This window comes from Macaca mulatta, chromosome 7 (genome assembly GCF_049350105.2).
Source record: "Macaca mulatta isolate MMU2019108-1 chromosome 7, T2T-MMU8v2.0, whole genome shotgun sequence".
NCBI classification, from domain to species: Eukaryota; Metazoa; Chordata; class Mammalia; order Primates; family Cercopithecidae; genus Macaca; species Macaca mulatta.
Window position 1 is genome coordinate 19584523 of NC_133412.1, and position 27880 is coordinate 19612402.

Below are 27880 nucleotides of genomic sequence, written 5' to 3' on the forward strand. Positions count from 1 at the left end.
AAAAAAAAAATCAAATGTCTATTCTACTGGTCATAAAAGGGAATCATTCTGATGTATTAAATTCACTGAAAACTTTTAAATCAACCTGATTGATTAAATGTGCCATCAGCCAGAGGACCTGTCCCATGTTGGGTCCTCCACGCTCTAAGACACGTTATTTAACACAGCTGTGCATGCACAACACAGAGAACGACAAGCCTGCAGAGCACGTGCAGCATGGCGTGGACAGACCCTTCTGAGACTCAAGACAGTAACACACAACAGAAAGCGAGACATACTACGCAAACACATAACGCACACATAAGCAAAACAGTATCAGCCCTGGAAAACTCCTGACTGCCTAACCCTGAGCCACAGGTTGACTTAATTCCTCCTGGGAAGGAGGGCTAGGCCCTGTTGCTCATAATTACCCTAATGGAACTCCTTCCAACAGTGCAATGCAGTCCAGCTTCATGTAATAAATTCCATTTCTGGCCTAATGCTGGCCACTGCAGGGAACACAAAGATGAATAAGATAGTAGTCACTTCCCTTCGTTGGGTAACATGGCAAATAACAGTACTTCTCAACTGGGCATAAGCCCCCAGTCAGCTGCATTAGAATCACCTGGACTTATTAAAAATGCACATTCCTGGGCCCTGCACATGGAGATTCAGATTCAATGGCTTTGAGGTGGTACTCTGAAACCTACTTTTTAAAATTTAATTTTGTTGGCTGGGCACAGCGGCTCACGCCTGTAATCCCAGCTCTTTGGGAGGCCGAGGTGGGTGGATCACCTGAGGTCAGGAGTTTGAGACCAGCTTGGCCAACATGGCGAAACCCCGTCTCTACTAAAAGTACAAAAAATAGCCAGGCATGGTGGTAGGCGCCTGTAATCCCAGCTACTCAGGAGGCTGAGGCACAACAATGGCTTGTACAGGTACACGCCTGGGAGGCGGAGGTTGCAGTGAGCTGAGATTGTACTGCTGGACTCCAGCCTGGGCGACATAGCGAGACTCGGTCTCAAAAAATAATAACAATAAAATAAAATAAAATAAAATTTTATTATTTGTTTTTATGAAACATTTTTGTAGTTCCAAAGCTAAAACGATGAAAAGTCTAATTTCTATCATTGTCCATCTTATCCTCTCCTCTCCCTTCTGCTATGAGCATCATTTTAGTAATTTTTGAGTTATCTTTCCATTGTTTCTCTGGAAAATATAGGTATGTACATATATATGGACATACAGATACTCATATATACACATGAAGTCTGCATTTTTTTTTACAGGCTTTGAATATACATTCAAGTTTGGGAACCAGGCTCTAGAAGCAGACATGATTTACAGGACATGTGACCTTGGAAAAATTTCTTAAATTATCTAAGCCTCAGGTCCTTCTTCTGTAAAATGGAGTCTTATTTTATAAAAGCCTAATACAGATTAGCATTTAACAACTGCAAGCTATTACTATTCATATCAACATGAGTCAGGAAACGTTTTAGGTACTCCGGATACAGCAATGTAGAAAACAAAGCTCCTGCCCTGAGGGAACTTATATTCTAATGTGGAGTGAGAGATGCGATAATAATTAAATACATAAAACAACAGTAGATGGTGACCCATGATTAGAAGATAAGGCTAAGAAAACAGCACAGTGGTGGATGTGGCAATCTCTTTCATATAGGATACGTAGGGAAGGTTCCGCTGATTTGGGTGACATTTCAGCAGAGAACTGAGTGAAATGAGGAATGAACCATATATACAAAGGTAAGTGAGTGGCAGGCCGAGGAAGCAGCAAGTGTAAAGGCCCTGAGGTGGGTATGTGCTTTGTGCACTGATGGAACAAGGAAGGCTGTGTGGGACTGGTACCAGAAAGGCGTGAGAGGTAAGTGCACAGGAAACAGGGAAGTTACCAGGGCCTCCGCATGTCAGATGTTGCCAGACAGGGTAAAGACTTTGGAACTTATTCTAGTTGTGATGTAATACCATGGGAGGGTTTTGAGCCGAGGATGGAATCAGATTTAGGTTTTCAAAGTTTCACTCTACCTGGTAGATAAAAAACTGAAAATGGCACAATGGCAAATACAGGGTGGTCAATGAGAAGACTACTACAGTAATTCAGGTGACAGATGATGGTGCCTTCAAGAGTAGTAATTATCAAGACAGAAATGACTGGATTTCAGATTTATTCTAGGGGTAGAACACACAAGATTTGCTGATAGATGGGATATAGTGTAAAAGAGAATGAAAGAAGTCAGGAACGATTCCAAAGCTTTTGGCCTTAGTCAAAGAGGTAAATAGAAATGCCACTTGCTGAGATGTAAGATACAGGAGGACAGGCATGTTTGAGGGGAGAGGAATCAAGAACTGTTTTGGTTATGCTATGAGACATCCAAATGAAGATGCTGAAAAGGCAGCAGGATTATACATATTTGGAGTTTAGAAAGAAATCACCCTCATCATGTTCCCCTGATTTCCCTTTTTTTTTTTGAGACGGAGTCTCGCTCTGTTGCCCAGGCTGGAGTGCAGTGGTGTGATCTCAGCTCACTGCAAGCTCCGCCTCCTGGGTTCACGCCATTCTCCTGCCTCAGCCTCCCAAGTAGCTGGGACTACAGGCGTCTGCCACCACGCCCAGCTAATTTTTTGTATTTTTAGTAGAGACAGGGTTTCACCATGTTAGCCAGGATGGTCTCGATCTCCTGACCTCGTGATCCGCCTGCCTTGGCCTCCCAAAGTGCTGGGATTACAGGCATGCGCCACCACGCCCAGCCCCCCTGATTTCTATTTCCTAGGAGACAGAGTATGTTGTCTCTAAGACATTTACACCTTAAATATTATTTGGCCCTGTGTGACCTGCCTCTGGAAATTCCTGGACGAACTTTGCATCCAAAGACACAATGTAGTTAAAAAGGGGTAATGACTAGAAACAGCAATAATTACTGCTGCTCAAATCTGGAAATAAAGCACTTTTGAAGCAGGAGGCAGTTAATGGCCTCTTGTAACCTAATGTGTACCAAAGCGCCTTAGGAAGCAAAGAGCATTTCTCCTGTTTGGTGGGTGATCAAGGAAGGCCAAAAGCTACCTATCATTTCAAAACTGTGTTCCTGAAAACCACAGGTGCAAGGAATTTTTACTGTGACAAAGTGGAGTTACTGAGAGTCTAGGAGCACTATGTGCTAATGGTCCAACAGGAGATCGGAGTCAAGGATTCTGACGGGCTAAGTCAAGTGTGGCAACAGCTGCATTAATCCTTAATCCCTTTCAGAAACATGTCCTTAGCTGAGTTGGGTACCCCCTCATCCATGTTGCAATAATAGGCAGCATATGTCTCTAGTATCATAATCTGTTCACATGTCTTTGTCCCCCCAATGTGTGTCCTAGGAGCACAGGCACCGTTTCTTATTCATCATTGTATTACTGTCCCTAGCAAAGAGAATGGCCCATGTAGGCACCTAATACGTATATCTGATGAAGCAATGGGGGAATTAATCCCTTCATGCAGCGTCACGTCTTTCATTTAAAAACTTTCTCCTCCTCTATTTAAATGTTTAATGAGAGCATTTAATGACAGAAATTGGTTTTCTTGAGATGTCTGGAGGAAATAGGATTCTCCTCTTAACCCAAAGGACTAGAACTGCTTACTGTGGAGGTGTGATTTTAAAGAGACCCAGAGCTGCTAAAGGAGGAAGGGTGCACATTAACATGAAAATTCTTCGTGAAAGGACCCTACAGAAGAAGTCATGAAGAACTCTGCAAGGATGACTCGGTGACACTGTGAACAGCTGATGCATATAATATCAGACACATCAAGATTCCATGAGGCCCATCATGGTTACCTATGTAGCCCAGTATAAGATCTGATTAAGGGATCTGAATCATCTTTTTATGGTCCTTGATTTCTAGGACCTAAACATTAGGAGGAAAGTTAGAAATGATCTCCTTGGTCTTTGGGGGCTGGTATCAAACCAGTCACTCATAGATAAGAGCACAATGTTCACCGTTATCCCTGAAACCTTCATTTGTATTTCAGAGCACACAAGAGATGTCTGTCCCTGCCTTCTGCACTAGTCAATCCCAAAAGGACTATGCTAGTTTTTATGGATTAGGTTTCATGACAGTCTGGAAACTCTTCCGCCTACAGAGTTAGGTAACTTGGACACTTGGGATATAAGGTAATCAACCACTTGGCTAGACTCAAAGGTTAGCTAACTACATGAGTTCCCTACAGGAATGAGAAGTGAACGAGTGATCACTATAGGGAAAAAATAGCATATGGTGTTAACTTGTTCTATGCCCCCAAAACCAGGGTTGACTTTCATCTAGAAAACAACACAAACATCTGGACAACTTCAAGCCCCTGGCAGGCTAAGAACTTCTTACTGCTTTGGCCCTCTAAAATGAAGACTTCTTGGGAATCAAAACGGGCTAAAGCTGAGCACAATTAAAAAGGAAAGCTCATCCTCTCACTCTGCACAGGGAGCAAGAGCAAGGGGAACTCCCCTAAATGACTGGATCACTGGGATCACCCAAGCAGCCCCATAGACATCGATGTCTACAGCCGGTGGTCATCTCTCTGCTTTCTCTCATCCCAAGCCCCTCTCGGGTAGCATCCAACCGAAGCCCACACGGATGAACGCCTGTCCACTTCCCCGGCCTCAGAAAAGATCCGGGCCGCTCCCGTGCTGACTCCGCCTCGGCCCCGCAGCCCCTCGGCTCACCCCAGGCAGCGAGACAGTCGATTTGAAGAGGCAGCTTTTCTAGGATCGGCACTGGCTCGAAAGCGTCGTGCATGGCGGCAAGGGGAGAGTCGCCACCGCCGTCTCGCCCACAGTGTTCCGGGCCGGGTTGGGGTCCGGAACGAGGCTGGGCTAAGAGTAGGCCGGGATCCGGCCAGGATGCCCCCCAGCTACAGGCCCTTCAACAACACAGCCATCGTCAACCCCGGACTTCCTGCTGATTAGGCCCGCCCCTTCCGCAGCCGAAGTCCCGCCCCTTCCTCCCGGTGCACTCTCAAGGAATTGACTTGTTGCTGAGTTGCCATTGTCACTCTTTACCCAGAGCCACTCTGTCCCGAGTAGCCATGGGCTTACCATAGAAGGAACAAACTGTTAATCTTAGAACTGTTTTAGGCAATGGGTGTGATGGTTAAAAACTCGGCCTTTGGCGTCAGACCTCAGACGGAGATCTACCAATTAGGAAATTCGCTGTGATTTAGAAAATTTAATATTTCGATGCCATACTTTCCTGATCTGCAAAATGATTTGTGTAAATACCTGTGATCCAGTATCGTGAGCGCTTAGCAACACCTGACACACACTAAGCTCTCAATAAATGGTAGCTTTAGTATTACCATTATATCCCAATTAGTACAAGCACCTTACCTTTATGCTTTCATGGTTGTTCTAGACCAGCAACAACAGCAGTAGCAGCAGCACCTGTGAACTTGTTAGAAATGCAAAGTTTCAGGCCCATTCCAGTTCTACTGAATCTGAAACTCTGGAAGGAACAGTAATCTATGTTTTAATAAACCCCAAGGTGAGTCCATGCATTTAAAAGCTTGAGAACCACCATCTTAGGCTAGGGTTGTTCAGTGGTAGCACTACCCACCTTTAGGACAGGATAATTTCTTGTTGGGGAGGGGGCATGTTCTGTGCAATGTAAGGTGTTTAACAGTATCCTTAACCTCCACCCACCAGATGCCAGTATCTTCCCTACAGAGGTATAAAAATGTCTCTTTGCTGTATATCCTCTGGAAGGCAAAATCACCCTGAGAACCATTTGAGGCCAATGCTTTTCAAATTTAATGTGCATACAAATCACCTAGAGACAGTGTTAAAATGCCTCTTTTGATTCAGTAGGACCAGAGTAAGACCCTCAATTGAGCATCAAAAATCTCCCAGATGTTGCTCGTCCCTGGATCACATTTTGAGTAGCAAGAGTTTAGGCAACAGATGATTCACTAACTCTTGAAAGTGAGTGAAATAAGCCTCCTTTTAATTTGATGATCATATTCCTACCAATTCAACTTTCCCAAGTTGTGTCTTACATCCTAATATTCCTTTTAGGAAGGTGTCATGGCTCTTCCTCCTACAGGACCCGGGACCTGTACTGTCTGAGGTTACCTTAGTATTCCCCTTGAAGACTTAAAAAACAACAAAACTTAGTTTGAGCTGCAAGAATGATCTATATCTGGTAATTTCCCCCTAGGAAAACATCAGATAGGTCAAAAAATTAAGCATTTGGGTTTAAAGCAAAAATGTAAAAGAAAAAGACTAAGTCTATGATATGAAGCCAAAAAAACTGGTCCTGGTCATTTTATTTTTACACAGTATCAATTTCTTCATATGTAAACTAGGAATACTTGTCCCATCTTAACAAATGCTGTTCTGATAATCAAGTGAAAGTACACTTTCAAGTAGTCATAAACACAAAAATTGCTAAACAAATCCTGTGTTACAGTTGATTTTCACCATAGAAGCTGATCACCTTCTTAAAAATTTAGAATTACCAGCTGTTGTGCTGGAAGGTCTAGTACCTTTTCGTTCAGGCCCAAAACCCTAAGGTTTATATTGTTTTACAGATTAGTGTAAAGCTATAAATTTCTTCTGAACCTGTCCTAAGAAATGACACACTATATCCACTCCCAGTAATACAGAGAGCTGTAAGCAGAATTACCAAGGCCCAAGCTATAGAATTTGTACTATACACTCCTGCTTAACACAAGGGATTTTTGGGTTTTTTTTTCCTAGTCTCAAGTCAACATCAAACCAGCCTAAAAAAATAATTTGACCAACTATCTTGCTGCATTACAACTATTATTCATCTGCTAAGTTTTAATATGCAATAGCAGCATGCAACAATACCACCAGCCTTTGGCTAATGAATTAGCATGAGAATATAGTCAGTTCTTCAGACTGCAGTTCCTCAGAGATACTTCCCAGGAAACTTTTTTTTAAATCACCATAGCAAAGAGTTGTAGAGAAACTACCTAAGGGTTAACACTTTCACTGCAGTATGAGTTAGTGAAGATTGTGGTCATGTGGTCATTGGTTTTAACAGAAAACAAGATAATCTAGAATAAAAGCCATGGAAGGAAATGTTTCATAAGTTTGAGAGAAATGGTCTTCAGAAAAAGTTTGAAAAAAATGAGAAAAATACATTAATTTTGTTAAATTTTTTTATATTAAAAAGTGGCATGAACTTTTTATGTAGAACAAAAATCTTGGGAAGGCAAAATTGGATAAAACCATTAAAACAGAAATAGAGTGCTTCAAATGAATCCCATCACCTTGTGATGTCCCTTATAAACAGGCTCTAAACCAATACCAGATACCAGAACAGTCCATCCTAAAGAATGAGCAGCAGTCCAGGGCCTCCACATTACTTCATGCAATAACTGTTTAAATTAAGCCAGCAGGACCTGTTTCCTTTGTATAAGCTACCACTTCTGAAGCATTACAGTTCCTCTAGCATGGTGCTCAATCACAGCACTTGGAGCACCTCTCTGCATAAAGGCAAGCAAAACATTGCCTAGGACCCTGCAATGCCACCCTTGGAGGCTTACAAAACAGTAGTTAAAAGTTTTGGAGTGTGCACCACATTGCCAGCAATGGGATGTGTCACAATAGCAGATGTCAAAAGAGTTAAGCTAATATTTCTCTTTAAAGTACATCTGAAATAGAAAAATCTTTAATATACACCATTTGTAAACAAAATTGCACTTGATTTTGCTTTTTTAAATGATCTGAATCATACTGTAACAGTTTCTTTTTTCTTTCTTTTGATCACTCACAGAATTATGGCTCCTTAACTCAGAAGGGCCCTTTTTTCTCAAAACAACCTCTGCGAGATGTAACCTTGACTTCCCAGGAAAATTAAAGGTAGTTAACAATTTCCCCCATCACCTATGTAACTCCCTAAATAAATAAAAATTACAGGCAGTTGCTCCTGGAGATTACATATTATGGTGTTGATGACAGTCCTTTAGAAGACGTTAAACTTTTTAGTTTGTCAGATTAAAAAAATGAAACATTACAGAAAGTTCAGGAACAACACATTTAAGTTGCATGAACATCCAGTCAGAGTCTGGGAGGAAAGGGGGCATCAGTGTTGTAAATATGAAGCTTGCAGATTTTTCTCATCTTATGAACTTGTTTTCAGTAAGATGTTCTCTTTGTTCTGACACCTCTTGCCAACTCCAATGCCCAAAGATCAAGGAACAGATCAGGATGTCATTGCTTCCTTTAATCCCATGGAGCCGTACAGAAGACTGACACAGATGCTGATCTCTTCCCTGATAGGAGCCATCTTTAACTGCAAATCTTCCCATTCCTTACTCCATTTTGGACCTTTCAAAGTGTGTGATCATTCGTTCCTAGGGACAAAAAAGGTTTAAGTATATTAGGTTAAACTGATCTATATTCCAAATATCTTCTATATAGACTATCCAAGCAAACATCTTCCACGAGTACTTGTTTATGTTAATTAAATGTTTAGAGAAATGGTTCCTCAACATTTATGAAGATTTTGAACCTACAGATGTCCAGACCTCACCCAAGAACAACTAAATCAAAAGCTCTAGGCTTCTGGACAGCAAATCAGCACTCAGAAGGAAATGTATAGAGTCAGTTAAGATGACTAAACAAATATTTACATAAGATTAGGCTTTAATAAAAATGTGTACTTCCTCTAATTCAGGAATTTAACTTGAAGACCCAGTGAAGGATGAGGGCAAAGATGTGCACATAGTTAACACTTTGCACTTTAGAATGGTTAGGAGGGTAGATTTCTTATGTGTTTTTTACTACAATTTTAATAAATCATGTAAAAAATAAAATTACATTTAATTTAATATAGTATTTATAGTATCCCATTTCAATTAAAATAATTAATGCACTACCATTAAATTTCCCTTATTAGGCAATTTTATACCTTAGAGTTAATTTTCATTTTTCTTCTGCTTCATTTGCTAAGTACCTCTCACTGTTGTATTACAAACTGACAGAACTACAAATCCTTTTTGAATATAATCAATCACATCAGATAATCTATAGATGTTTTCCCTTTTTCTTAAAAATATCCTTTCCAATGCTCTCTGTTCTCTAATCCATCCAAGCCTGCTGCCCAGCTGCCAACCTGAGAATTTCTTACATCATACTGAGAATTTTTCTTGTCTGTGTTGGACCCTTTATTTCCTAGATCCCAAGTCTTTTTCTTAGCTTCCTCATTTTTGTGGAGAACATTTTCTACTGCTTTCCTCAGAAACTGCATATAGGACATCAATTATTTTACTTCTTGTGTGGCTGGAAACATCTTTATTTTACCCTCATAAGGATAGTTTAGTTGAGTACAGAATTCTAGGTTGAAAATAATTCAAAGGCTTTGTTCTGGCTTCCAAAGATGTTGTTGAAGAGCCTTATGCCATTTTGATTCCTGGTCCATCATGTATATTGTTTCTCCTGTAATTCATTTAAGTTCTTTTTCAGTTTTAAGTGAAAAAAAGGCCTTGGAGAAAGTGATGTCAGCAAGATGACAGAATAGGAAGTCCTGGACCCTCCTTCCCCCCACAGACACACTGATTCAGTAACACATGGAAAAATTCCCTCTGTGAGAAATCCAGAAACCAGCTGAGGGTCTTCTGCACTATCGGAAAGCATGAAACCAGCTGTATCAAAGTCAGCAGAAAAGTCTGAGGCACCCTCTTGCCATAATTCTTCCCTTCCCATGGACCCAGTACAGTACCACATGATAGGGTGGAAACCCTCAGCTCCCAGCTTCTTTTTGGAGAGGGAAGGAAATGACTGGAATGTACACCCAACATTCTGACTTTTCTGGAACCTGCACAAGAGACTGTTTTCTGTCTTGCCTGAATCCAAGAGCTAACAACAAAGGGCCCAGGTTGGAAGTTGCTGAAATCAAAAGTGGAAGTTTGGACTAGCAAGTATGAGCTCACCACAGCCCCTCCCCCAGCTCAGTGCAGAGTAAGCAGGTAGAATCCCCAACATCCCCAAATCCCAGCTTTTCCCTAGGGAGGAGAGTTGGACTGTGAAAATGTTCCAACTTTGTAAGAGGTTACCTGAGGGAATACTTTCTGTAGGGAATGGTTTGAAGCACAGATGGGACCAGTATACTTTAGGTGCCTGGGGTCAGTATAAATAAAAAAGAGCTGGGCTATGCCACTGGCTCCAGGAGACCCATGATACAGCAGATGAACACAAAAGGGAGCAAGAGATTATAAATTCCTGGGGAGGGAAAAACCCAGCAAATCCCTCTGATTGGGAATATATATGCAGAAGTCCAGAAAAGATATAATACAGAGTGGGTTAGAGAGGTCCTCAGAATCTCCATGCAGGATGATTGGTGAGGGTGTTCTCCTGTACAATGCCAGTCCATGAACACTGGAAAGGTAACTGTTTTTTTCTAATGCACTGAAACCAACACAAGGAATTAAGGAAAATGGAGAATCAGAGAAACATGGCCCAAACAAAGGAAGATAAATCTCTGGAAACCAACCCCGATGAAACAGAAGTATAGGAATTATTTGAAAGAGAATGCAAAATAACTATCATGAAGATTTCAACAAACTCAGGAGAACAATGCATGAACAAAGTAAGAATTTCAACAAAAATATACAAAACATTTTAAAAAGTATGCCAACAAATTGGATAACCTAGAACAAAATATATAGTTCCTAGAAGTATACAACCTACCAAGACTGAATCATCAAAGAATAGAAAATCGGGGGGGTGAGGGGGAAGAAAAAACACAACCTGGTAAGACCTACAACAAGAAAGAAGATTCCATCAGTAATCAAAAACACCCCAACAAAAAAGCAGCCCAGGACCAGATGGCTTCTTTAGTTGAGTCCTACCAAGTATTTAAAGACAAAGTAACACTAATCCTTCTTAAACTCTTTCGAAAAAATTCAAGAGGAAAAAATGTATTTGGAAGGATCTTCCAAACTTATTCTATGAGGCCAGCATTACCCTAATGCCAAAGCCAAAGACATGACAAGAAGAGAAAACGACAGGCCAATATCCCTGATGAGCACAGACGCAAAAATCTTCAACAAAACACTGGAAAACAGAATTCAACGGCACATTAAAAGAATCATACACTATGACCAAGTGGAACAAAACAGAAAGCCCAGAAATAAAACTACACATATATGGTCAACTGATCTTCGAAAACACAGACAACACTGCACAGTGGGGAAACTGATAGTTTCCTCAACAAATGGTGCTGGAAAAACTAGATATTCACATGAGAAAGAATGAAAGTAACTCATCTTCATGATACACAAAAATCAATTCAAAATAGATTAAAGACTTAGCCAAGTCAAAATAGATGAAAGAATTAGACATAAGATCTGTAAACCACAAAACTCCTAGAAGACAACCTAAGTTTCTTGAAATTGGTCTTGGCAGTGATTTCTTGGCTATGACACCAAAAGCATAAAACAACAAGAGCAAAACAGACCAATGGCACTACATCAAACTAAAAAGCTTCCGCAGAGCAAGGGAAGTACACAACAGAACGAAAGGCAACCTACAGAACTGGAGAAAATATTTGCATACCACATACAGTCATGTATCACTTAATGACAGGGATACATTCTAAGAACTGTGTCATTAGGCAATTTCATAGTTGTGTGAACTTCACAGAATATACTTACACAAATCTAGATGTTATATAGCCTACTACATACCTTGGCTATGTGGTATAAACCTATTGCTCTAGGCTAAAAACCTATACAGCATGTTACTGTACTGAATACCAAAGGCAACTGGAATACAATGGTAAGTATTTGGGTACCTAAAGATATCCAAACATTGAAAAGGTACAGTAAAAATACACTATTATTTTATGGGACCACTGTCGTATATGTGGTCTGTTGCTGACTGAAATGTGGCATAGGACTGTTTCTGATAAGGATTAATATCCAAAATATATAAGAAACCCCTACAATTCAACAGCAAAAAAAAAAATCAACTAACCTGATTAAAAACTGGGACAGGGACTGGAAGAGACATTTCTCAAAAGAGGGCTTCCAAATGGCTGACAGGTATATTAAAAAATGCTCATCATAACTAATCATCAGAGAAATACAAACCAAAACCACAAGGTGTCACCTCACACCTGTTAGGATGGCCACTATCAAAAAACAAAAAATAACAAATATTGGCGAAGAAAGAAATTGGAACCCCTGTGCCTCGCTGGTGGAAATGTAAAATGGTGCAATCACTATGGAAAACAGTATGAAAGCTACTCAAAAAATTAAAAAAAAACAACTACCATATAATCCAGTAATCCCACTTCTGCATATATACCTAAAAGAAATGAAGCAGGATCTCAAAGAGAAATGTGCACTCCCATGTTCACTGCAACATTATTCACAATAGCCAAGGTATAGAAATAACCCAAGTGTCCACTGACAGATAAATGGATGATGATAACATGTTACATATATACAATGGAACACTTGTCACCCTTAAAAAGGAAGGAAATTCTGACATGTGCTACAACTTAGATAAATCTTGAAGACATTATGCTAAGTGAAATAAGCAAGCCACAGGAGGACAAATACTGCATGATTCCACTTCTATGAGTTATCTAAAATAGAACTCAAAGGCAGAAAGAAGAACGGTAGATGCCAGGGGCTGAGGGAGGGAGAAAGGAAGAGTTGCTATTCAACAGGCATAAAATTTCAGTTAAACGAGATGAAAATGTTCTAGAGATCTGCTGTACAACATTGTGCTCATACCTAACAATACTGTAATGTACACTAAAGGAATTGTTAAGAGGGTAGATATCATTATGTTTTCTTGCCACAAGAAAGCCTTATGTATACTTGCAAACTCTTGCACAGTGTTTTCACAGAGGAAAATATGAAGAGATGGCTGAACTCAGTGCCACCAAATTACTATAGCAAACTTGCATTCCCATGAAGGGCATAATCAGGTTTCACTTAATCAGCCTTCTCTGCTTATAGCAGCTCATAGAGAGCTGAAGTCAAAGGGAAGCCCTAAAGGCAAATAATTAGCAGAGGAAGACCTCAAGAGGGAGATGTGGGAACAGCAGAATATACCGCAGAAAGCAAAGTGTTTGGCAGATAGGTTCAAATCTGAATGGTAGAGTTCTCAATTATTTCAATGCATAGAACAGCTAAGGAATTTGATACTGTACATGCTGTGTCAAATATCATGTCAGTGAGAAATGAACAAATCATTTTTAGCAGCCAATTCAACACAATGAATCAGAATCAGACAAGATGCTTCCAAAAGGCTTCCTGAAAAAAAAACAAAAACAAACAAAAATTCTATAATGACCTAATATTCAGAACATGTCCAGAACTAGTTTCCATGAACTCAGGCCACAATTCCTTTTTTTTTTTTTTTCTTTGAGATGGGGTCTCACTCTTTTGTCCAGGCTGGAGTGGCATGATCTCAGCTCACTGCAACTTCTGCCTCCAGGACTCAAGTGATCCTCCCACTTCACCTCCCAAGTAGCTGAGACTACAGGTGTATGCCACCATCTCTGGCTAATTTTCGTATGTTTTGTAGAGATGAGGTTTCACCATGTTGCCCAGGCTGGTGTCAAGCTCCTGACCTAAAGTGATCCTCCTGCCTCGGCCTCCCAAAGTGCTGGGATTACAGGCATGAGCCACTATACCTGGCCCACAATCCTAACATAAGACTTCATGTGAAGCCTTCTAGATTAACTGTATGGAGGCAAAGTAAAAGATTAAAAACATAAATATTAGAGGTACTAATTATAATCCTTACTATCTGAAGAAGGTAGTGACATAAATATTATAAAATAGTAGGTAAAAATTTAGATTTTGTTTTGGTCTACTATATTCCTTTCTCAATATTTTTCCTTATTATTTTTGCCAATATTAGATTAGGGTTAAATTTGCATTTCTTTCAGACAAAAGAACTAGATGGTGGAGAGTACTGTACTTACTATCCAATTTAAACAAAAACATTCTCAAGTCTGACGGTGTAACTTTGAAAAGTGAAACATGCATAGACAGATGCAAAGAAAGGAAAGATTCTTGAATGTTTGAACTCTATTAGTATTTCTATTCTTATCCTTTTCAACTATATAAACTACAGTTTTCAGGCCACTACTGAGTCAAATAAAGAGAATCTCCATGAACAGAGGATTCATGACTTTCTATTTAGTCACCATATACACAATTTATGCATGTGAATTGAGTACCAACCTCATCTGAATCCAGAAGGGCTGGAAGTGCTCTGCAGAGAGAGAGAAATACTGAATTGAAGAATGTAAAATAAAGCCATAAATGGTTCATAAAAGACATTGGAATAATGCAATTTAAAGCTTTTTTATAATTATCTAAGATATGCATTTTATTAATGGCCCTTATAGGGAAAATAAACAGCAAATACAATAAGCAACAGTTACAGAAATTGTACAGAAAAAAAACGTATTTTGCAATGCGACAGGACCAATGTTTCATTAAAATTACAGCCCTGGAAAGGAACTAAAAAATTTCAAAAGGAGTATCCCATTCATTTTAAGATCTACTACATAGCTAAATCTTTCTAAGCAGAAATGTCATCTAAATGAATAAACCCAATTAATTTTGTTTGCAGATTATTCCTATTCTTTTAATTATTTTTCAGTATCTTGTATTTTCATGAGCATAACTTGCTCATTTAAAATAACAACATAGTACTAACTTTGAAACAGGATTCTTGTGATAATCATTCAAAAACTTACACATCTGTCACAGAAGAAGGAACATTCTCTTCTACCCACTTCAAATCATCTTCCTGCTGGGAACATACAAATACCACTCGTTACTAAAATGCACCACATAATACATCTCAAGTAAGGATATAAAGGCCTTAAATCTTGTCTTTCTTAATTCTGTAGCAGTACATTCACAAATGGGACTGCTGACAGAAAAGTCAAATATTTTAATTTTTAAAAACATTTTTTAAAATCCCTTTGACCAACATCTCCCCAGTTCTCCCACAGCCCCGGTAACCACCACTCAACCCTGTGCTTCTAGGAATTCAACTTTTTTAGATTCGACGTAAGTGAGATCATGTGGTATTTGTCTTTCTGTGCCTGGCTTATTTTATTTCACGTAATATCTTCCAGCCTTCTTCACACTGTTGCGAATGACAAGATTTCCTTCTGAGTCTAAATAGTATTCCACTGTATATTGAAATACACCACCTTTTCCTTATCCATTCATCTATTGATGGACATGCAGGTTGATTCTGTATCTTGGCTACTGTGATTAATGCTGCAATGAACATGACAGTGCAAGTATCTCTTTGACATACTGATTTCATTTCATTTCAGTATATACCCAGTGATATGAATGCTGGATCATAAGGTAGTTCTATTTTTAATTTTGAGGAACCTCCATACTGTTTTCCATAATGGCTATACTAACTCACATTCCTATCAACAGTGTGCAAGGGTTCCCTTTTTTCCATGTCCTTGCCAACACTTGTTATTTCTTCATTTTGATATATGCCATTCAAACAGGTGTGAGGTGTTATCTCATTGTAGTTTTCATTTGCATTTCCCTCAGGATTAGTAATGACGAAAATTTTTTCATATACTTGTTGGCCATTTGTAGGTCTTATGTTAAGAAATGTATATTCAGGTTCACTGCCCATTTTTAAACTGGGCTATTCGTTTTCTTGCTACTGAGTTCCATATATAAATTGGATATTAACCCCTTAACAGATGCAATGTTTGCAAATGTTTTCTCCCATTCTGTAGGTTGCCTTTTCACTTTGTTAACTGTTTCCTTTGCTGTGCAGAAGCTTTATAGTTTGATGTACTCTCACTTCTCTATTTTTGCTTTGTTCCCTGTGCTTTTGGGGTCATATAGAAAAAAAATCATTGCCAAGACCAATGTCATGAACTTGCCTCCTGTTTTCTTCTAGTAGTTCTACTGAGGGTTGGAAGATGGGGCAAAGAACAAAGATGAATGCAAAAGTCATACTTACTGCTTTGTTAACTTTACTATTTCCATTGGGTTCTTGTTTGGTACTTCTCATTTTCATTCCCTCTGTAGAAGAAAATAAACGTACACTGGTTAACTTTGTGAACAGACTCACAATGATGGCAAAATGGATTCAGAACTTTTTTTTTTCTTTTTTTAAATTAAAAGCCCCAAGGTTAGTTTAAGCTTTCTAATACTTGTGAAGTATACAACAGATGTTTTTCCATCTTTACATGTATGCTGGGAAGTTCAAAGCAAAATTTTTAGCTCACTTCTAGCAAGTAAAATGGATACTTAATGTGCAATTACTTACTGAATTTACCATGGCTTCATCTTAAGAGTCACACCCTTATTTTCTTTACCCTAACTTCATCCCATACCAAATATAGGAACAACATAGTTACAAAATGATAAACAAAGTACTTATAGAAAAAAAAATTTAAAGTACTAATGAGACGTGAATTTTATGACTACCAAAGCTTTCTTTCAGCATAGGTTCCTTTTGTTCATCTTCCTCCTCTTCCTCAGACAATGGTGAAAAGGCAAACCTAACACAAGGAAAAAATTAGAAAACTTCAAAAACTGCTATACCAGTTGCATTTTACAAAACTAATTATTGAAACTGCAATTATAGTAACTCATTAAATCAGTTTAATAATAAAACTTCTTCCCCTTCAGAAAGCTCTTAATTGCCTATAATAGCAAGGGAGAAGCAGGACAGTATCATATTTATGAGTGCAGGCTCTGCTGAATACTACCTGTGACACTAGACTAGTTATTTAATCTCTCTATACCCAGTTTCCTCATCTGTAAATAAGGGGATAATAGAACACTACTAATAGGGGTGTTTTGTAAAAGTAAGTCATTACAAATAAAGTGCTTAGAACAATACCTGTGTCATTTAGTAGGCAGTCAACAAATGTTCATTCATAAGGATATGTATCAAATAGAATTAGGTAAATTCTCATCTAATTTAAAATCGCAGCCTTCAAATTGGGAGTTAAGAGAAGGGAGGCCTATTCCAGGTAATTTAAAATTTCAGCCTACAAGTGGGAAGCTCAGAAGATGAAGGTCTGATCTGGTATATCTCAGATGCCTTTCCTTAACAACTTCCAAGAGATTCAGCAAAGCAGCTCCCAGACACGTAATTCCTAGAATGTTTTAGCTTTTATTTATTTATTATTATTATTTTTTTGAGATGGAGTCTTGCTCTGTTGCCCAGGCTGGAGTGCAGTGACATGATCTTGGCTCACTGCAAGCTCCGCCTCCTGGGTTCACATCATTCTCCTGCCTCAGCTTCCTGAGGAGCGGGGACTACAGGCGCCCGCCACCACACCTGGCTAATTTTTTTGTATTTTTAGTAGAGACGGGGTTTCACCGTGTTAGCCAGGATGGTATCGATCTCCTGACCTCATGATCTGCCTGCCTCAGTCTCCCAAAGTGCTGGGATTACAGGCATGAACCACCGCACCCGGCTGAATGCTTTAGCTTTGACCTCACTCTATACTTCCCATTTTATTGTTACTACTTTCATTCTACCTTGCTTTTAAAACTCCCTTTCATGATAAAAATTCTTAATAAACTAGGAATAGAAGGGAACATCTATAACTTGTTAATGGGTAATAAATTCCATGGTAAATATCATAGTTGATGATATTTGAGAAGCATTTAATGTCAGAGTAAGATAAGAGGGCCCATTGTCATTGACTCTATTCAGTATTATACAGGAGGGCTTAGCCAAGCTAATAATATAAGAATCAAAATTGAGGCAGAAGATTATTTGGCAAGAAAGCAGCTTGTAATGATTACTTTAGACAAAAATCTATCTGAAAAGAAAATGTGGAAATTATCAGAACTAACAATGTAACAGGAGGGTTGCTGGGTATGATATACATTAAAAAAGCAAACCGGACTCGGTGGCTCACACCTGTAATCCCAGCACTTTGGGAGGCTGAGGAGGATGGATCACTTGAGGTCAGGAGTTTGAGACCAGCCTGGCCTACATGGTGAATCCCCGTCTCTACTAAAAGTACAAAAATTAGCTGGGCACGGTGGCAGGTGCCTATAATCCCAGCTACCCAGGAGGCTGAAGCAGGAGAATCCCTCGACCCCGGGGAGCAGAAGTTGCAGTGAGCCAAGACTGCACCACTGCACTCCAGCCTGGGCGACAGAGCAAGACTCCGTCAAGAGAAGAAAGAAAGGAGACAGAGACAGAGAGAGACGGGGCGGCGCTGGGGGAGGCAACAGCATTCCCACATATTTGGAAAAGCTGTATATATTTTTAAAGGTTGCATTCGTAAGAGCCACAAAAATTTAAATCAGAAGTTACAAAACATAATTGAAGGACTAAAAAATGGAGAGATGCCACAGTCAAGGAATTATCAAAAAAATATAATCTCGCTAATTCATTAATTCAATTAAGTTCCAATCGAAATCTTCATAGGTTTTCCTAGAATTAAACAATCTAAATTTTTTTTATTAAAAAACAAAAGCTGAGTGTAGTGACATGTACCATTAGTCTCAGCTACTGAGGAGGCTGAGGTAGGAGGATCCCTTGAGCCCAGAAGTTTGAGTCTAGCCTAGGCAACATAGCAAGACCCCATCTAAAATAAAAACATTTTTAAAATAAAGGGCAAAAATTTAACACCAAAGGCTTTTCAAAAATTTTTTTGAGACAGGGTCTCGCTCCATTGCCCAGGCTAGAATGCGGTGGTATGACCATGGCTCACTGCAGCCTCAACATCCTAGGTTCCAGTAATCCTCCCAACTCAGCCTCCCTAGAAGCTGGGATTACAGGCACGCACTACCATGCCCAGCTAACCTAAAACAATTTTTTTTTTTTGGTAGAAATGGGATCTTGCTATATTGCCAGGGCTGGTCTCAAACTCCTGGGTTCAAGCAATCCTCCCAGCCAGGCCTCCCAAAGTGCTGGAATGACAGGTGTGAGCCATCACACCTGGCCAAAGGCTTTTTTTTTTTTTTTGAGAAGGAGTTTCACTCTTGTTGCCCAGGCTAGAGTGCAATGGTGTGATCTCAGTTCACTGCAACCTCCCCTTCCCAGGTTCAAGCAATTCTCCTGCCTCAGTCTCCCAAATAGGTGGGATTACAGGCATGCGCCATCACACCCAACTAATTTGGTATTTTTAGTAGAGACGGGGTTTCTCTAGTTGGTCAGACTGGTCTCGAACTCCCGACCTCAGGTGATCCTCCCGCTTCGGCCTCCCAAAGTGCTGGGATTATAGGCGTGAGCCGCTGCGCCCAGCCCAAAAGCTATTTTTAAAAGAGCCAGGCCGGGCGCGGTGGCTCAAGCCTGTAATCCCAGCACTTTGGGAGGCCGAGGCGGGTGGATCACGAGGTCAGGAGATCGAGACTATCCTGGCTAACATGGTGAAACCCCGTCTCTACTAAAAATACAAAAAACTAGCCGGGCGTGGTGGCGGGCGCCTGTAGTCTCAGCTACTTGGGAGGCTGAGGCGGGAGAATGGCGTGAACCCGGGAGGCGGAGCTTGCAGTGAGCCGAGATCACGCCACTGCACTCCAGCCTGGGAGACACAGCAAGACTCCGTCTCAAAAAAAAATAAATAAATAAATAAAAAATAAAAAATAAAAGAGCCAGCTAGTATGCAGCTAAGCCTACACTTATAAATATGATTAGAGGTTCAGGCCCTCCAGATACCACGATTTATCAGAAGCCTAGGGTAATTCAGACAGTGTGCTACTGATGCAGGACCAGAACACAAGAGAGTAGAGAGCCTAGAATCAAGTAATTCTTGGTGCATGAACATCTTGATTGTGATTTTTTTTTTTTTTTTTTTTGAGACGATGTTTCACTCGTGTTGCCCAGGCTAGAGTGCAATGGCACAATTTCAGCTCACTGCAACCTCTGCCTCCTGGGTTCAAGCGACTCTGCTGTCTCAGCCTCCCAAGTAGCTGGGATGACAGGTGCCCACCACCACGTCCAGCTAATTTTTGTCATTTTTAGTAGAGATGAGGTTTCATCATGTTGATCAGGCTGGTCTCAAACTCCTGACCTCAGGTTATCCACCCGCCGCCTCAGCCTCCCAAAGTGCTGGGATTACAGGCATGAGCCACTGTGCCCGGCCTGATTGTGAAATTTTTAAAAAGTTATTAGAGAATAATTTTTTGACCTCACCTTAGGCTAGATAAGAATTTGCCAAAATAAGATGCAAAATGTACAATCCTTGAAGGGAAAAACTAACTCTATATTTCTGAGACTTTGTATGATTGAAAACAGCATTAAAAAATCAAAAGATAATTAACTGGCAGAAAATATATGCAATACTTAGAACAAACAAAATATTGGCATATAAAATATATTAGAAATTCCTACAAATTGGGCCTGGTATGGTGGCTTATGCCTGTAATCCCAGCGTTTTGGGAGGCCAAGGTGGGTGGATCACTGGAGCTCAGGAGTTTGAAACAAGCCTGGGAACATGGCAAAACTCCATCTCTACAAAAAATAGAAAGATTAGCCCAGTGTAGTGGTGCACACCTGTGGTCCCAGGTACTCGGGAGGCTGAGGTGGGAGGATTATTTGAGCCCAGGAGGTGGAGGTTGTAGTGAGCCAAGGTTGCTCCACTACACTCCAGCCTTGGCTTCAGAGCAAGACCCCATCTCAAAATAAATAAATTCCTACGAATCAATACATAAGTGATTGTTACAGTCTGAATGTCTGTCCCCTCCAAAACTCATGTTGAAACCTAATTCCCAGTGTGACAGTGTTGGGAGTTGGGCCTAATGGAAAGCATTTAGGTCATGAGGGCTCCACTCTCATGAATGAATTAATGCTGTCATATAAAGGGTTTTCTGGAGTGGGCTCTCCCTTTTGCCCTTCCACCTTCTGTCATGTGACGACCCAGTAAAAAGGCCCTCACCAGATGCTGACACTGCTAGCCAACAAATTTCTGTTCATTATAAACAGTCTGTGGTATTTTGTTATAGCAGCAGAAAATGGACAGAGACAATGATCAATAAGCCAATAAAAAATAAGCTAAAGATCCAACCTTAAATGCAAAAAGTAACAATATTAATTCTCATCCACCAAATCTGCAAAAATTAAATAAAATGATGGGACATAAAAAGAGGGAAGAAAAAACCCCTTTCATACCATTGTTATTAAATATGAAATTTCCTTCAGGTTTCTTTCGGGAACATAATCTGGAAATACTTTAAAAATTACAAATACACACATCCTTCAACCTAGCAAATCCAAGCCCACTCATTAAGTATTTCTTGAGTATGTGCCAGTGTGTAGTGAGAAATTAACCTTCATTGACTAATGTGAGGTTATCTCTACACCCATAAAATGTCCTGTCTTTATTTGCCTGGGGACTTTGGCCGACAGTCTAACAGTATGGTTTATGATAGGGGCTTTGGGCCATGCCATATCAGTTTTGACCTCCAGAGGAAATGGTATCAGCCTGACTGCCAGGAGGGGTTGGAAACTAAAAGTCAGCAACAGAGACAGTAGGTGATTGAGCCCCAGTAAAAACTCTGGACATTGAAAGCTCAAATCAGTTTCCCTCGTTGGCAGTAGTCTGTGCATACTGTCACATATTTGGCTGGGAGGAGGTAATACATTCCAATAAAAATCTTGAGTGCTGAACATCAATGGGCTTTCCTGGACAGAAACAATGTGTTACTACATTTTTGTTGCTGGGGAAAAGGACTGACTTGATGTACTTCCTCAGAAGAGAGACAGAACACAAGGAAAGAAAATACAGATTTCCCCAGACAGACCTGCTATCACCATTTTGTCGTAATACACCTTAACTGTAAGCATAACTGTATGCTGCGTCCCATGAGGCCTTCCAGTAAATCGCTGAACATTAGGATGGTCTTGAGGACCCTGACACACCTCAAACTGGAAATATCCCAAATGCCCATTAATAAGAGAATATGTTAATGCAACTGTACTACACATGTCCCATATTTATGCTATCCATGAAAATGAATGAGTTCAATTAAACCTGTTACACTGGAAGGAATCTCCACAATGTACTGTTACAAAAGTAATGGAAGATTCCGTAAGTGAACAGGGAAAAGACACATTATAATATACAGTTAACACTGAAGTCACGGAGAAAGGGAGCAATGTTTTAAAGGAAAAGGGGAGAAAAAATAAGAGGAAGGTAATGCAAAAAATTTTTAATGACTGAGGAAGGGAAAATATTTAAATACAAATATAGCTAGTGAGTAACCAGTAGATCAACAGACGGATATAAAAGAAGCGTCTCCAGAATGTAAAAGTTCTTTCTCAATAGTGTGATTTCAGATCTCCTTTATTTTCTTTCATGACTTTTCTCTATTCTTTGACTTTTTTTGATAAACACATATAAAGTGCATAGTTTGAAATGACAGCAAGGCCATTTTCATCGGGTAAAAGGATTTCACCTATTTTCTATCTCAATCTTTCATTGGTAAGTCTGGTTATAAAATTAGTCGTTTATACCATGTTACCCTTTCCTTCTTTGGTGGTATGGGTGTTTAATATAAGCTCTTAACCGTCTAAATGCAAATGAGGGGGGAAAAGAGGGAAAAAAGGCATATTCACAAAATAAAGATAGGCAGTTCCTAAATATCTGAAATTTGCCTATAGTTGGACAAATCAAATTTACACATAGATTTTTAATTTCAAAGCTGGTTATGTAAGTTTTAATTTTACCCTTTCTATCATTACAAAGTGAGCTGGGCTGCTGGTTACAAAAGTTTTCTTTCCTTCTAGACACTAGACAGGAGAGACTCAGTATAAGTGACACAATTATATCTTTTTTTTTCTTTGAGACAGAGTCTCACTCTGTCACCCAGGCTGGAGTGCAGTGGCGCCATCTCGCCTCACTGCGACCTCCGCTTCCGGGTTCAAGCGATTCTTGTGCCTCGGCCTCCGGAGTAGCTGGGATTAGAGGTATGCACTGCCATGCTCGGTTAATTTTTGTAGTTTTACTAGAGGTGGGGTTTTGCCATGTTGGTCAAGCTGGTCTCAAACTCCTGGATTCATGTGATTTGACACCTTGGCCTCCCAAAGTGCTGGGATTACAGGTATGAGCCACCGTGCCCAGTTGACACAACAGATGATATATCTATCTCCCTTGTTTACTATACAAATACTTACAGGCATACTCGGTTTTATAGTGTTTCATTTTATTGTGCTTCCCAGATTTTGTGGCAATCCTGCATCAAGGAAGTCCATTGGTACCATTTTCTAACAGTAATGTGCTCACTTTGTGTGTCAGCATTTTTTTTTTTTTTTTGAGATGGAGTCTCGCTCTGTCACTTATGCTGTGCAGTGGCATGATCTCGGCTCACTGCAACCTCTGCCTCCCAGGTTTAAGCGATTCTCCTGCCTCAGGTGCCCAAGTAGCTGGCATTACAGGCGTGCACCTCCACACCCGGCTAATGTTTGTATTTTTAGTAGAGACGGGGTTCCACCACAGTTGTCAGGCTGATCTTGAACTCCTAACCTCAGGTGATCAGACTGCCTCGGCCTCCCAAAGTGCTGGAATTACAGGCGTGAGCCAGCACGCCCAGCCCCTGTGTCAGCATTTTCTTTCTTTCTTTCTTTTTTTTAACAATAAAGTGCTTTTAAATTAAGGTGTGTACATTTTTTAGACATAATGCTATTGCATACATAGTAGACTACAGAATAGTGTAAACATAACTTTGATATGCCCTGGAAAAAACAAAAAATGCATGTAACTCAGTATCTGCTTTATTGTGATGGTCTGAAACCAAACTTGCAATTTATCTCCATAGCATGCCTGTGTATTTATCACAAAATGTCAGAGCTGAAAGGAACTTCATGTTGCTGGGTTTAATTCCCCCTCATTATATAGAAAGGGAACTAAGGCCAGAGAGGTGGAGAGGCCACATGCCAAAAATCGTGAAGTTAAGAGGAGAGCTGAGATAGGAACCCAGTTCCTCTGATTCCAGGCCCAGTGTTCCTTCCACTATATGACACAGCCCTGATACTGTCTCCCAATGCACCACCCCTAGTTGATGACATGGTCATCTCATGTTAGCAGAGTAAACAGAAGAGTCCAAGAACCTCTGGTTGTTTGCAGACGGTCGCCAGAGAACCATGATGACAAAGAGGATCATGGAGAACAGCAAACGCCAGATGGCATCGTCTACCCACAGCTCCCGCCAGTCCTACAATACGGGGGAGAAGTACAACATTTATAAACCTTATCTTAACCCCTTGTTCATAAAGCCTTTGGCATAGAACAAAAATCACGTATTTGTTCATTCAAGTTATGTTTACTAAGAGCCTGCTATGTGCTTAATACTGTGGTAAGGGTGGGGAAACAAAGTGAATGAATGTAGTTTTTGCCCTTGTAGTGCTTACTGTTGTTAAAGAAAATGCATCAACAGAACAGAGTATTTGTCAAAGCTTCATCATCCCTCTGAGAAGCTTTAAGAAAGGGTTTTATACAGGGTAAGAGAAAGTTACCTTATACAGGGTAAGGGAAAGTTACATTAGGTTGGTATACTTTATAATTTTCATTTTCATTTATTTATTTATTTTTAACAAAATAGAGCCTTAGCTGCTTCTAAAGAAATCCTATTGGCCACAGTCTTTGAGCTCAGATCTTAAGGACGTGGCTTCTATTCAGGTTAGTATTATTTACACATATGGTACTTAATATTTAGTACTCTGGACTTCTTAAGATTTTTAGTTAAAGTAAGACTGGGTTGCAGCATACTGTAGTTATAACTTAAAAAATTCTCTCCCAAAACTGGGAGACATACAGTCAGATAAACAAAAAACTATCTACTATACCAAGCACCATGATGGTACAGAATACTTAGGAGGAGGGAAGTATTACAACCCTCAGAGTAGAGACCTAGTTTTTTATAAGGTATGTAACTCAGAAGAACCTTACTACTGTCATTAACATCATCAGTTGTTTATAAGACAGTACATTATTCATAAATGTGCTTATAACTCACCGACTGACATGTCACTATTCTGAACTTCATGGTTGTCCAGATGATAAACACAATAGACGCTAACGGTAAATGAAAAACCAGGTCAGAGTATGAATGCTGGTTTACATCCCCAATTACATTCCCCCATTTCTGGTTACGTGGAATCCCACACACCCCAAACTACCAAATACATCACAATTCTATGAGTTATTTTAACAAGTGTATTCAATACAAATGTACTGTATACCTGCTATCAGCAAGGCTCATGATACATACTCTGGCCAATCCTTTCTGTATTTAAAGGATAATTTGGTAATAATTTTATTTGCCATCTACTACATCAGTAACCATCGTGGTTGGAAAATAAGGTATTGGAAATATAGCTCCTTCCAGCATTATCAACATCTTTTTTTTCTCCTTTTATCCCTAGTATAGTAATGCTAATTTTTCTTTGGCTGGTCAGATGAAAAAAAAAATGGCTGATAAAACGACTGTAACACAAGCAGAAGAGCTAGTTTCAATCATAAATCAGACCTCACTATTCCTGGTACAAGGGTAATGAGGTAGGCAAATTAGCCTAGTTTGGTTACAGTCCACCTAATCTCAATTTCTTACATAGGCTTGCTGACATATGGAAAAACACTGTAATAGCAATGTACCCCAATCTAAAATTCTACAACTACTTAATAAAACTAAACAAACATGTGGTAATGTCTTCTAAAAGGAGCACTCTCTGGCACTTAAGCTAACTAACCTCAAGACAAAGAATGCCTCAAGAAAGAATGCAAATAGAAGAGGGATCAATGAAGAGCTGAAATATGAGGTTGATTTCCAGCTACTGTACGAAAAAATAAATGGTTCTCAACTTCTTTAAAACCACAGATCCTTCTGAGAATTTGACAAGGGCTAAGAATCCTTTTCCAAGTGAAATATACAAAACTTTCTATGCCTACCCATGGCCTTTCAGGTTAAGAATCTCCATTCTAAACAGATCACATTTGAACTCCAAGAAGAAAGTCCCAGACTTACCTGCCACTGCCAAAATAAGCGTGTTGGTGAAATGCCGATACAAAGAGAGTTTTACAATGTTCCTCCGAAGTTTTAATAGCTTCATTGTTTGAGTCAGGCTAATAAATATGTGTTTGCAGGTCAAGGAATTCAACATTCAGGAAAAAACAGTAAGCTAGCCAATTAGTTTTCAGGTTTCTTTGAGGATCTGGGGTCATGCTAATAAACTTATAGATCTCTCAGAGGCCTTATAGCTCTCTTATTCTCACTTAATCTCACAAACACCTCAAGATTAATAAGAAAGTTGTCATTTTCTTTTCTTTTCCTTTTTTTTTTTGTGAGGCAGGGTCTAGCCCAGGCTAGAGTGCAGTGGCACAATCACGGCTCACTGTAGCCTTGCCCACCACTGAGGCTCAAGCAATCCTCCCACCTCAGCCTCCCGAGCAGCTGGGACTACAGGCATGTGCCACCATGCCTGGCTAATTTTTAATTTTTTTTGTAGAGATAAGGTCTCGCTATGTGGCTCAGGCTGGTCTTAAACTCCTGGCCTCAACTGATCCTCCTGCCTTGGCCTCCCAAAGCACTGGCATTACAGGCATGAGCCACCATACCTGGCCGAAAGTCATCATTTTCAATGAGACATTAAAGAGGAGACAGACCAGGATAAAGTAAGAACGTACAAAATCACAAAGAGGAAAAAATATAAAAAAGAGAAAGACAGGAAGAGGCTTTCTAGAGAAACAAAAAAAGAAAATAAATAGAAAGGGAAATGGCGGAAGATAAAGTGAACATGAGTAATAGGCAAGGGACAGAGAGTTAACATCATCTTCTCTCTCCCTTTAAGGTGGGTAGCTCTGTTCTCATCTGTCCAGCAAATCTAGTCGAGGGTCATCATTACACTCATGCCTATAATATCCCAGAGATCTATACTCAGTCCCCTCATGCCATCTTAAGGATCTTGCCATCAGTTGCCTGCACTATCCTGAATTAAAAGGACCTTACAACTGGTTGAGAAGCTCATACGGTTTGCTTCCAAAAGCAATGACTCTCCATTTTCAGAACATTATTCTGAAAATGGAGAAGTAGTAAGTTGCCAGAGAAAAACAGGAGGGGAATTGGTGAGTACTAAAAATGGTATCTGCTCTCAGGTTCAATTTTCTTTTATTTTTGAGACAGGGTCTCAGGGTCTCACTCTGTCACTCAGGCTGGAGTGCAGTGGTGTGATCTTGGCTCACTGCAACCTCCGCTTCCAGGGCTCAAGCAATTCTCCTGCTTCAGCCTCCCCAGCAGCTGGGACTACAGGTGCAAGGCCCCATGCTCGACTAATTTTTATATTTTTTGTAGAGATAGGGCTTTGCCATGTTGCCCAGGCTGGTCTCAAACTCCTGAGCTTAAAGCAATCTGCCCACCTCAGCCTCCCAAAGTCCTGCGATTACAGGCATGAGCCACTGCACCTGGCTCAATTTTCAGAATAAGAAGCAGATACAAAAATAAGAGATTTGACATTTGCTCTGCTCTTACAGAGCCTTAGCTGTTACCTAGTCATTGGGTTATCTTAGTGCACAATCCATTCCCACCTCCCTCTTCTCTCAATGCTTGTAGAGGTTCACAAAACACTTGGAAAGATACTAATCTAGAAAAGCTTTGGCTATTTAGACTGAGGACACTTTTTAAAACTCTTATATGGCAACCCACTCAAATTCACAAAACAATTTTGTTTACATTCACAGTTTTTCAACAATCACAATCTATCAGGTCAGTAATAATGAAAACTGCAAATAGGACCAAATATATAATAACCAAAACAAATTCAATATAAGATAAAGTCCAAAAACTTGAATCCTTTAGCCATCAGGCCAAGTCCCTAATAAATAAATTTAATTTTAAAGAGCAGGAGAATAAGATTGCTCAAATAGAAACTTGTTTGTTATCTGCTGGTTGACTCTG

The 27880-nt window shown here is 39.9% G+C and overlaps 2 protein-coding genes across 9 annotated transcripts in view; both read right to left on the bottom strand.

Moving 5' to 3' along the window:
- The window catches only part of VPS39 (VPS39 subunit of HOPS complex), a 47009-nt gene extending 42085 nt beyond the window's left edge, over nt 1-4924 (bottom strand). For 2 of the 3 annotated variants that reach the window (XM_028850337.2, XM_077938098.1), the window contains exon 1: nt 4698-4922. In XM_028850337.2, coding sequence (XP_028706170.1) covers nt 4698-4770 — 73 coding nt within the window. In that variant the 5' untranslated portion in view covers nt 4771-4922. 3 annotated transcript variants of the gene reach the window in all.
- Nucleotides 4925-7142: 2218 nt separating this feature from the next.
- The window catches only part of TMEM87A (transmembrane protein 87A), a 63930-nt gene continuing 43192 nt past the window's right edge, over nt 7143-27880 (bottom strand). For 4 of the 6 annotated variants that reach the window (XM_077937609.1, XM_077937608.1, XM_077937611.1 and 1 more), the window contains exons 13-20: nt 25955-26059; nt 24947-25005; nt 24042-24145; nt 16451-16524; nt 15981-16042; nt 14728-14783; nt 14207-14237; nt 7143-8353 (exon numbers count right to left, since the gene is read on the bottom strand). In XM_077937609.1, the coding sequence (XP_077793735.1) occupies nt 8312-8353; nt 14207-14237; nt 14728-14783; nt 15981-16042; nt 16451-16524; nt 24042-24145; nt 24947-25005; nt 25955-26059 (533 nt within the window). In that variant the 3' untranslated portion in view covers nt 7143-8311. 6 annotated transcript variants of the gene reach the window in all.